Here is a 12,232-nt window from a genome sequence, read left to right as displayed (position 1 = left end):
AAATGTCAATTATTCTGCAGCTTATTCTGCGCGAGGTAGAACAAAGTGGTGGTAATAAAAAATATTGATCACTTCAACCCATAATGTGTCTGACAGGCATTGTTGTGGCAGAAACAGGCATTGACAGAGTGCCTTTGCAGCCATGTAAACCTGCAGGACATTATGTCACTGTATTAGCACTGATCACTGCAGTGTAATGGCCCCCGGTCCCCTCCCAGCCTGATTTAGATTCAGCAAAGCAAACGAAGCGTAGCTCTAATAAATGCACCTGTTCAAAATATGATAATTGCATCTTTGATGGCTGACCTTTTTTTTCACTGTTGCAGTAAAGATTATTCGACGCATGCCATGCAAATGTGTTTTTTGTGTGTGTGCATGCGTGCGCGGCTTTGTGTGTATCATTCACGATTTCGGAGGCATGGTCATGATTGGTAGTTTTTGGCTCTGTTTCTGGGCGGTGGATGCATCTTCTGTTTTTATCAGCAGTTACTCATACATCAGCATCTTTTTAACTGTACTGAGTGGGAGAGCTGTGTATGTAATGGGTGTTTATGGGACCGTGCGTGTGTGTGAACGTGTGTGCGGGCTTGTATGCAGAGCCTCATTAAATACGCAATCGTTTCATAAGACTGACCCTTCAAGAGCAGTGGGTGGACCAAACATAGATTTGCAAATGAATCTGTAATGTGAAAGTTTATGGTGCGTTAGCCCATGTGTGTGTCTGTATGTGTGTTAAATGGAGTACAGTCGCATGTTTAAACCAAAATGTGCAAATTCTGTGATGGAATAATTTAGCTTTACATGCCTCACCATGTTTTCTTCTGTGCTGGGTGGTCTTGTCACAGCAACCTTTGGCTGGTCGAAATGTGTTTTTGTTATCGTCACCACATTAACTGGCTACTGGCGTGCACTCTCATGAACCATAAGTAGATGGCTGTACATGGGAGCTGGATATATCCATATGTTAGTGAGGATGCCTTCGCCTCTGTCTCATTAGCAGCAGTGCTGAGGCCCTGAGCTGCTGCTTGTGCTCCATTGGGACAGCTGATGAGGCCTGACTATGTGACCTTTAACAACCTAATCAACTTTTAACACCTCGCCTACTGCCTGCCTTATTGCCATTCTTCTCTCTGCCATTCATCGGCAGGGACCCTTCGCCATTTAGGCTCCATCATTTATTACTTTTCTTTGTTTGTTTTAGGCAGGGTCCTCATTTTTACTGATCATCTGCACACGTATGAATGAAGCAGCATTGTAAACACATGCAGCAGCACTCTCTGAGGCATGTGGTGATGTATTGTAATCGGCTGTCTCTCTCCACACTCTTGACCTTCCCTCTGCTTGTTTCTCTCCTCTCCTTATCGCGCTCTGTCCTCTTCTCCTGGATGTCGAAGGGCTCAGGCTGCACAAAAGATAAACAGATAAACAGACACAGTTATCAATTGATATATAACAATTTTAGAGTTATATATCACGTCTCTTATAATGTCTACATACAGTCTCTTAAAGATATGATATGTAACATGTCTAAAAACGACCAGACTTTTGCTTTTATATTCTCCTAAACTTTTTCACCAATATTCAAATCCAGAGAAATCTGTATTTATTCAAGATCACAGTGTCTATTTTCATTTGGTCATCTGCTGCCATAACTTCCATGAGAGAGTCAGACAGTGAGGACGGAAGTCAGTGAACATGAATAAACACACTTTGAATAAAACTTTAACGCACCACCTCAATCGATTTTCATCAGCAACGATGGCTGATTTAACAATGAAGACAATAACTCCATTGATCTGATGCTACGTACGTCATTTTTGTTGTTTGTTTTGACTGAGAGACCCCCCAGTGGAAGACAATACATACTGTGTGTTTAACTCTGCACACAAACACTAAATTTAAAAGGTTCTTGTTCACTGGAAATTGTGCAGTATGTAAAGTAAAACTTAACTAATCTAACAACACATTTAAACCACGTGGACTTCTGTTAGAAAGTGTATTTTCTATCCTGAAAATAATAACTATATAGAAAAAATATCACCATGATGATATGATGGCCAAATAGAACATATTATTTAAACAAGACAAAAAGATGATGTAAAGAAAATCACGTTTTTGTCTATTAAAGCAACATTATGTAGACACATGCATTTTGTGAGATTTGGCGCCCCCCACAGTTTCTGAGTGCAACACCAAACACAAACTAACCACAAACAGAACTCATTATGTCATAACAATGTTATGTGTTCAGAACTTGTATGCTGAAGTAAACATGTAACGCTGTGATCTGACCCTCTCACTGAAGTTACATAGTGCAGAAACAAGTGACAGAGACACCGTTCACCCTGTTACAAGACACTGACCCACCAACATGATTTTGAAGCTGTTATTTTAAGATAAAAACGTTACATAATGTTGCTTTAAATATTTAATAGTTAACATAGACATCCCTGAAATGGAGGAGTAACCTGAAATGGATCTCCTCCGTTAATGTACAATGATTGACACAACTGCACAAACAACTCTAGAATACGGAAAATGTAATGCAATCTAACGCAATACAGCAACTGTATGTCATAAGCACTGTTATGTAGACAAAGCAGCAAACGTCTTGCAATGTAATGCAATAAAATACAATACAGTTCGGCAATTAAAGCTGGTACATGGAGCTGTAAGTGACATATGAACCACAGGGTCCAACTTTCTTGTTGTTTTTCACATTGTCCTTAATGGATGTATTTCCCTTCCCGTTGTCATGGAGATGCTTTAGTTGCTATCTGTAACCCGAGTATAGAATTTTGAAAGGTACCTTTAAAGAAAATGACTCAAGAGAATAGACCCAATCACTTACAGCAGTCACCTTGTAATATGTGACATTTGCAGACTTGTTTATTTATGTTATAAATGTTATTCTTCAGCAATAATTGTTAAATTAACAGCCACATCTTGGGCTGCACTTATTTGGGGTCACACAAACTGTCATTTGTTTGTGGCCCAACATTCTACAACCTAATGCTGCATTTTAGACGAATCAGATGTGTACACTTTGAAAATATAATCATTAAAAAAGCAAGTTAAATTGAATGTGATTGAGTGTGTGATGCAGGGGCTTTCTACCTGGAAGTTATTGTAAACAAACTCTGTGATTTGTCCTGTTGTGGGAAATTTGCGGGTACAGTAAACCCAAAATTACAGCACATGCTGTATTTAGGTGTCGTATGTGCATTGTGCATGATTTATAGAGCAAATATTTGCTGTAGCTGTCAATAAGTGATAAAAAACATTGACTTAACTCCCATTAAAGGGTAGTGAAATGATCCTTAAGGCAACATTAAATTGAGAACTTTTAGCAAATGTTAGCGAAAAAAGATAAATTGTATTTAAAATCCACTCATCCCTGAAGACACATTCTTAGATAAAATCCTGCCAGAAATGTCAGTCTTCTACTGTATCCCAGCAGAACTATGATCTCGTTAAGAATAAAATACTAATTGACTGTACAGTCTCCTGGGAAAAATCTGGATTTTTGAGATCTATAAAGAAGCCTGCACCTTCGTTCCTGAAGCAGGCAGAGGCCTCAGAGGTAACTGTGGTTACAGTTGTCCAGACCTGGCTGTGCAGGTTGTGCTGTGCTGATAAAGATCCAGCTCTATAATCCCGATTCATAGTGAATCTCTACCTATCAGATGCTTCGTGAGCTCTTCAGCAGCCTGTGATTGACGATGATTATCTTAAGCGGATACCGTATCTCTGCCATCACCGTGGCCATGTCTGGGATTTTTAGGTGAGGTTGTGTTATCAAATATAGCACCAAACAGCTGATGGAGGAGACGCACAGTAGCAGAAGCACATGTAGACTGCACCATTGAATTAAGATATACAGATAGGGCTGAACAAATATTCCCTGACAAGCAGTCCTCATGGCAGAGTCAGTCAATCAGAGCTTTGTGCGGAGAAGTGGTTGAAACAGAACATGGGCACGATTCAGGAAAATACCTACATGACTGTAGATCTGTTAGTCCTGATACATTACAGCCACTTCTTGAGCCAGGTGCTACTGTTGTTGTCATTGGTTTCTCTGGAAATAAGTTGACAAATTCAATTAGAACAAATGGGAATACATATAACGAAATTCAATGTGATTGATGAATCACCATTATTATTATTATTATTAAGAACATGATAATGAAAATGAATTTAAAAAAAGGTTTAATATGTAACAACTGGTGTCTTGTTGAATTCATAGATAAAACATATAAGGAGCGGCATATCACCATGATAACTGCTAACTGCTGCTAACTGAAGCTATTGTTAGCTAGTTAGCGCAGTTAGTTGTGCAGAAAGCGGTCAGAACTGGGGGCTTGGAGTGCCAGGATAGTGTTGTTGTTTACCTCGTTAGCTAAAGAGCTCTGGACTGAGACGAGCTACGGCTAGCTGGTAAGCATCCTAACTTCAGTAGATATCTCTGCAACACAAAGACGTTGCAATGTCAAATATTTATATACATTCTGTTGATTATTTTGGTTTATTTAAAAATGTTTGCGACTAATATTCTTACATAGTGCACCTTTAAATAAGCCAAAGAATTATCAACCGACTCTAAAACTCATGAAAAAAAAACGCTTGAAGCTTTAAACCAGTAGCAATGTTTGTTAACAGTTCCGCGGTAGAGAAACCCTACATACAACTAATGTAGTGCTCAGTTTACCTGTTGGGCTTGTCAAACAAGCTAGCAAAACATGCAGTGTATAGAATGAGCACAGCAGAAGCTCAGCAAGGTCAGGCCACTGTGTAGCTTTAAACATTACTGTTATGCCCTGGTACATTCACTGCACACTACCTAGACAGCACCAAAAAATCAAGAACACATTCACCTTATGGATTTTAGGGTTCAGTTTTGATGTGCTGTCGCCAAGTGGCCAAGTGAAATCAGTTGATAAAGGGTCAATACAAAAAAATCTCTTAATGATATTGATAATGATAATGCCATTGATTTCACCAGCTTTGATTGCAAACACTGACACCTCACGTGCTACTTGCACTCTTGCAGAGACGGAGCACACGAGCGTGTCGGCGGTTATCCGGCTGTCATCTGCGTGATGCCCTTAAGTGAAACATTTAATGGACGCAAGGTGATGTAAAGCGTTTGATCTGTCAGTGCCGCGTCTTTGAGGTTGGCTCGGTCCATCGGTGCCCTCAGAAGAGGAGAGCTCTGACATCCCAGTTGTGACGAGGCCAGTTGACCTTCGACAGAACAATGCTCATGTTTGTGCGAGAGAAACAGAAAGGGACAGAGGAGGGGAGGGCTTCTCCTGCAACAGAGACAGCACAGACATGGGCATAGATTTCATGCAGGACAGAGGGGACACTGAGAGCCTTACTGCATTTTATTCCATTGTATTTTGAATTGTCATCTGGTTTTCCTTCACGTAGATGAAGACATTCCCAGCATAAATGTATGTATAAAAAAAGGCACCAGAACTCACCAGAATGGAGAGTTTGGCACACAAAATGTCTGTGGAAAAGCATATATGCCCTCTCCAACGCTGAAACAGAACCTACGCCCTTGAGCACAGACAATAGCAGGACTATGACGAGAGCTCTACAGTCCACCTATCGTTTAACTACAGAATGTCAACAATTATTTAATAGCAGGGATAGAGCGACAAATGATGTGGTAGGATGGCTTAGACAGCTCGTGATATCAAGACAGCCGAGGCCTGTCTGTATGACATTCAACCCGCGGTCTTTTGTTACAGCTATAGTCTCTGGAATATTCAGCCTCCTCACAATAGTAGGCCAGGTTAAATACATGTACTCGGCCTGAGAGAGTCTTTAAGGGTGCCTGGACCCTAACCACCACTCAGAGTGTGCAGTTCTGGGTGCACGATTTCTTCCCAGATGTAGAAATTCTGGCTTTCAAGACAAGTGCATATACCTGCTAATATGTGTCTGTGAACACACTGTGTATTTTGTCTGTATTGGATTTGTGTTTCTCTGTACTCCTACCACGTATTGCTGCGAGCTTACACGCTCAGGAGTATTACTGTGAGTTGCATGTGAGGCAGGTTACTCAGTCTGTCTGCAGCCAGCCAGTGAACCTGCTCTGAAACTGTATACCTGTGCTGAAAAGAGGAGTCGCCATTTCAGCGCTGTCTGTTTGGATCACTGTTCCCTGTGGCGCTGTGCCCTCTGTTGGGGATCTATTCCCTGGCCCCTGACGTTTTTCCTCACAATGGGCCCTTTGTACCTACACATACTGCTGCTGCGGGACCTTGCTTCGTATTTTTAGCAATTATACGTGATCCCGCTCCAGCCATGCCTCTTGTTGCTGCTTCATTGGAGAGAAAATCCAATTGAATCGAGGGGAAATGCAGCAAAACGGGGATGTGGGGAAGAGGCTTGCAGGAATTAGATTGTGCCGTTGATAAGTTTTATATAGAGCGAGCAAACATGTTCTTATCTTGTTATCCAGCTTGCACATTAACACATGGTGTGTGGAGGAGGTGGAGGAGGGCTTAAAAGGATAAATCAAATCCTAATCATTCTGTTTGGCTTTTCCCACTCTCTGCTCTTTGTCTCTATTTCTGTTTTCTCATCGCGCAAAGGGACCCCGGCGCACACACACAAGAACAATGGAAGGGTCAGGAGTACGAGCCATTTTCATTGCACCTGCCGAATGCTCCAGAAATGAGTGCACAGTGATTACGTGCCCTAATGTGTGGTATTTAAAGCGCGGTTTCCTGCAGCAGAGTTAAATGACGGTGCCCTCTGTGAAGTATTAATGATGTGGATGGATGAATCAGGTCGGCGCTAACCTGTTGACGGCAGCCGCGGCGCTCTCTTAAAGCTGCACCCAGACATCAGGCTTAACCGCTTGGCAAATTGGACATGCTTGTTGGCTGTAGCTCCAATTTATGTGCACTCTCTATTGCAGTTAGTCCATCTTCATTATTGAAATGGCCTCTCGTCAGGTCTTGACAGAGTGGTGGAGACGGTTAAGGGAGGGAGAGGGGGAGCAGTACTGGAGAATCATGAATAATGTGGAAAATAAACACGTTTGGAGGCACCGGAGTCGGCTGGCAGGAGGGGTGTTGGGAGTGTTGTGAAATGCACGGCTTTCTCTCCCTCCCCTCTCTTCATGCGATTGTATGTGCAGCTCCTGCCAGTGGATGCTGATGCTGTGGATCCTCAGCCTTGGGGCTTTGTCTAACACACATGCAATTGGGCATAAACACATACACACAAACACACACACACTCACACATGCTTCTCCCCCGCTACACACCCACGAGCAGCTCTAGGCACTGAGCTCTGGCAGGACCTCTGTAGCCCCACCAGCATCCCAGCTGTGTGTTTTGTCGCTGGCACTCTTGAGACACGCTGCTCGGTGGCTGTAGCCTATGTCTAATAGGCCGCTGCAGTGACTTCCCTTTTTTTTTCTGAGTCCCTGATATTGTTGCATTTGATAAGTCTCAGCTCAGCTCATCTGGGTCCGCCGGTTCAGGAGGAGGTATCCAATTCGAATTCATCATTTGTCGTGGAGGATGCTTTTATTATTGCCAGATGTAGAATTTCAATTTTGTCAGTGTGCAGAATTGAAAACAGGACGACCTCAAAAACATCTCTTAGCTTGGTAAATGCCACATGCTCTTAAGCCCCAGCTTTAGGAGCGACAGCGCTCCTCTATGAAGAGATGAACGGGGTCTGGGTGGGCCTACCTACAGGGTCCTTGTATGTGCTGCACACACACGAGCAGATGTGATGGCTCACAAGATAATTACCCACTGAGCCGGCGTGTATGCAACTGTAACCTGAAGCAGGGGTTCCCTTCAGGAAGCTCTCCTGCTCAGGTCAGCGATCAGCTAATGACATTTAGAAGCAATAGGATGAAAGAGATGGCAGTTGTTTGTAGTCGGCTGCACTCTACCTTTGTCTTATTGTCTTCCGTCTGTCTTAATCTCCCAGCCACCGTTTTCACACCACAAGGAGATCGTGTTATTAGATCCCCCTCCCTTGGCTCATTTGTCATCCTGCAGCAGCGCTCCTCCAGAGGAGGACTGCGGGAGCTACAAAAAAAAAAGAGAACAATATAAACAGGCAGGAGGCCACGACATCAAATGTTCATCATTTACTGGCCCACAGTCTCTTGTATCATCATTATTCTTTCAGGAATCACGCCGGGTTAATCTGCTTTTTTTCCTTTTTCTTTTCCCTGCCACCTTTTTTCAAGAGGCTGGAAAAACTTTGGCCTCTCATCTCGTCGCATCTCCACCTTTAACGTATTGCTCTGTATTACATCGTACCCGGCGCGACTGCATTCTGCCACGCTCAATCATCCCCCACCCCCACTTTCACCATCACTCGCTACGGCAAAAAAGTATTGTCAGTGTTCACAGTTTGCTGTCACCGCCTCAGTCACATCTCTTTAATCTGTCCTCTTTGAGCCGGGTTGTTTTTTTTTTTCGTGCACACAGAAGGGAGCGTGTCAGCTAATTACAATAAACAAATATGCTCTGAGACGCCTATGTAAGGTTCCCATAGGTTAACAGCTCTGCTATAAATGTTAAATGAAGCTTAAAATAGGAGCGTATGACATACAGTTGCCATAGTGATCTTGGCTGTGATTCTTTGTGTACTTTGTTGGTGGGTAAAGTTTGAAATTAATCTTAGAGACGGAATCTGTGATACAGAGGAGAAATGAGTGATTGCTTGGTGCCCTGAGGGCTTCTTTTGATGCCTCTGTTATGTTTTGGAGCTTTTTCTACAATTACCGCAACTTAATGTTTGCATCCAACGTGCTGCTGCTGTTGATGTTGTTATTCTGCATTAGACACATGGCCGTCACCCCTTCCACACTCACATGTCTTTTCATTCCCTTTTTCTCCGTCCTCTCTGTTTTCTCTCTCGCTCTCTCTTTCAACAGGTGGGACAGTCAAAATGATGCGTAGGAGGTGAAGCGTTGAGCCGTATTGATGGATGTGTTAACAGACAGCGGTCTCACATTGATCGTGAAGACTCCAGAACCGGAGAATGCAAATGCGGTGGAGAACACAGGTGACAAACTATTCGCTAACTTCTCACATTTATAGATGGTAAACATAATACTTATTAAATGTAAGTTCTTTTTAAATGAGAAATGCAATTCGTTTGTTGACCTAAGAGCATAAATTTAAATTTTCCCAAGAATAATCAGGCACTTGTTGGAATAAATGAATAATGACTGCAACAGTTTCTCTCACAACATCTTAAAAACTTTGAAAAAGACAATTAGTATTAGGACATACCGTGGAAGTAGCTTTCTCGAATTAGCTTTTCACTTTGCCGTTTTTAAGCTCCTTGTCAAGTTATGAGGGAACGTGTAACACATCCTGTCCTTTTTAAATGAAAAGTGGAAGAGAAACATTAAATGAAGCTTTTTAAGCTATTGTTAATCCTCTCTGCTGATGCTTCCACGACTCAGAAGTATGACATCTACCTTGTCTCATAAGAAGGTGCAAATGTGAAAGAGGGTGCGAATGTTGATTCTCTCACACTCATTCCCCTTTATTAGCATAACCAAAAGTGTGTGTCTTTTTCTGTGAGTGTGTGTGTGTGTGTGTTTGTGTAAAAATGCTATTCATTTTTATTTCATGTTGCACCTGCTGCCTCTCTGTGAATTTTGGAAGACACAAACCATGCGTCTTAATGAGATGATAATGATATATTAGAACCTGACCGATGGTAAATTTTTGAGGCCATTGCTGATATTGATATTATGGAGTTTAAAAAAATCCAACATAAATATATCAACTGATGCTCACACATTTTTGACAACGATCCCTCAAATGTAGTTGTTATTATTGATTATAAATTACCCCAAGCATCTTTTTCTGCAGTATAATCCCTAAAAAACAGTTTTCATATCAGGTAACACGTACACCGATATCGGTATTTGTGTAATAGGCCAATATCAGCCTATAATATTGGCCAACGAAAACATCGATCGAGCTCTGCTTGGAATAAAACCTAAGGCGAGACGCTGCAGGTAAAGAGAATAACCCGTGTTTTACTAATAGATCACCATGACACTACCCCACTTGATTACTTACACTAAGATAATTATTATCTTGATGCAAGTTTTCTGAAAACATATGTTTAAATATTTAAACAAATTAATTCAAAATGCTCTAATTTGCATAAAGTTCCAGAGAGTAAGTCTGGACATTGGATATAGCCAGGTTTAAACTTCTTGTTTCATTTTATTGACATATTAGAGTCAAAGGATTTTACCGAGGGAATTTTGAATATCTCTTTTTATCACAAATAAGGTAATACTATCATCCGCCATGTTTTTAGGAATTAAATGTTATATCAATCAGGCTATGAATGATATATGAACAAATCCCTCTTCAAAAACCTTCAGAATTGAAATAGGAATGAAACTGGAATGTTTGGTGTATGTAGGTGCAACTGAAGTTGATTTTTTTGCCTCTGCAAGAAAATCAAAAAATAAATTTTGGTCTTTGAAAAGTACCGTACATTATTAAAAGAAAATGGCAAGACAGGATAACGATTTTAACCAATAGATGTCACCATTAAACTAATGTAACACCGGTTGTTCCGTACATTTACACTGAACATTAGTCATATTGAGTTGAGCTACATTTGGGCTTGGGGTGAGGAAACCACGGGGACAACTTCGTGTTAACCTTTGTCACTTTAATGTCTTTAATATATATAGATGTTTTCAGGTTTTCTGATATCTTAGACAAAGGTGGGTATCTAGTTATATTAACACTTAAATGTGTATCGTGGACATTTTCTCTTCAGTTGTCTGAAAGAAGATATGTTGTGGAAGCAAAACAGCTCAAAATTGACCATTGCATGAAAAACATGTTGTTTTTACCTGCAGTGTCTCCTCTTTATTAAAGTTAGTTCAGCTGTGTCTGCAGTGTAGTCACTTCATGTTCCTGCATTCTAAGCCCCACTGATGGTATACTTTTTTTCAAAATTCATTCAGCCACTACCTGCTGCCCCCAAAAGTTTACCTCTACCAAGCGCCACTGATCCTTAGATGAGGTTTATCTTAGTGTTTCAGCTCCGGTCAGGCTCAGCGGGGACTGACCGGCCCCCACTGTGAGAATCACACAGATTATCCAGCGCTCTAGCCTGTTCCTTCAGAGGCCCCGAGAGGAAAAGAGGAAGAGAGAGAGAGAAAGAAAGAGAGATATCGAGGACAGAGGATGAGAGTAGGAAAAAGAGCGTAAGAGGAAAGGGTGAAAGCGGCTCCACTGAGCAGCAATAGGGCATCTCTCTGAGGAGGATGGCCATGAATCATTGCTGCAGTTACTCACCACTTATTATGAACATCCTGTACTGGCTGGATTGATTTCCCCCCACCATTCACAAAATGTCATATAGTGAAGATGGAGCAATAGGTAGCAAGTGACTTCTGTGGCTGGCCTACCAGCTGGATGAGTGAACGCCCCGGGTGGCTGAGCTGCAGAACGGCTAGCTCGGCATTTTATGATTGTAAAAGCCTCCATATAACAGGGATAAGGAGCGGAGAGGTTTGAAGGGAAGGAGATAGTGAGCAGAAAAGGGAGGAAGAAGGGGATGGGAAGTGGGGGCTGGGAGTGAGGAATTATTTCAAAAAGCCATTAAAAGGAAGAAAAGGCCATGTCAGCTGTTTTCATTTGCATTGTAAATCACATGATGATATTTGAGCTATTTTATTTCCACGGCCACACAGAGTAGTGCTTGATTCCTGTTAATATCAGGGAAAGGGGGTCGACATTTATGAATATCCTTAGACCTTCTTGTTTTGTTTGTAAACTGACTGAAAGTGGACTGTACGTGAAGAGGGAAAAGGCATGCATGTGCACGTGTGGTCGTGTGTGGCATGTGACACACTAATAGATGAGGCCACAGTAGCCAACTTGTCTCTCTCCTCATGTCCATGACCGTGTCCCAAGGCATGGGCTTGTCTCCCCGCAGAGCTGCCTGGCATCGAGGAGATCGGGTTTACCTCAGGTGGACGGAGCCCTGAATGTCATGGCTAGAAAGATAGAATCTGAGAGCTCCGAGTACTAACTGGTCTGGTCTGGTCTGGTCTAGTTTGGCGGTGGTCAGGCTGTCTAGCATGGCTGGGCTTGGCAGGGCTGGGGATCAGAAGATCACCACCTCCTGCCAGCAGCCGGGGTCCCTCCATATGCTCGCCGGTGAAAGTCCATGCCAGCTTGCACGAGCT

The 12,232-nt window shown here is 42.2% G+C and overlaps 1 protein-coding gene across 1 annotated transcript in view; it reads left to right on the top strand.

Annotated features, from left to right (window-relative positions):
- The window catches only part of nexmifb (neurite extension and migration factor b), a 58,529-nt gene that overhangs the window by 35,685 nt on the left and 10,612 nt on the right, over positions 1–12,232 (top strand). The window contains exon 2 of the mRNA XM_030397385.1: positions 8,927–9,057. Coding sequence (XP_030253245.1) covers positions 8,976–9,057 — 82 coding nt within the window. The 5' untranslated portion in view covers positions 8,927–8,975. The remainder of the gene's footprint in view (positions 1–8,926; positions 9,058–12,232) is intronic.

This window comes from Sparus aurata, chromosome 18, assembly GCF_900880675.1.
Source record: "Sparus aurata chromosome 18, fSpaAur1.1, whole genome shotgun sequence".
Lineage (NCBI taxonomy): Eukaryota > Metazoa > Chordata > Actinopteri > Spariformes > Sparidae > Sparus > Sparus aurata.
The sequence above is the reverse complement of the archived record's forward strand: the minus strand, read 5'-3'. Positions and strand labels throughout refer to the sequence as shown.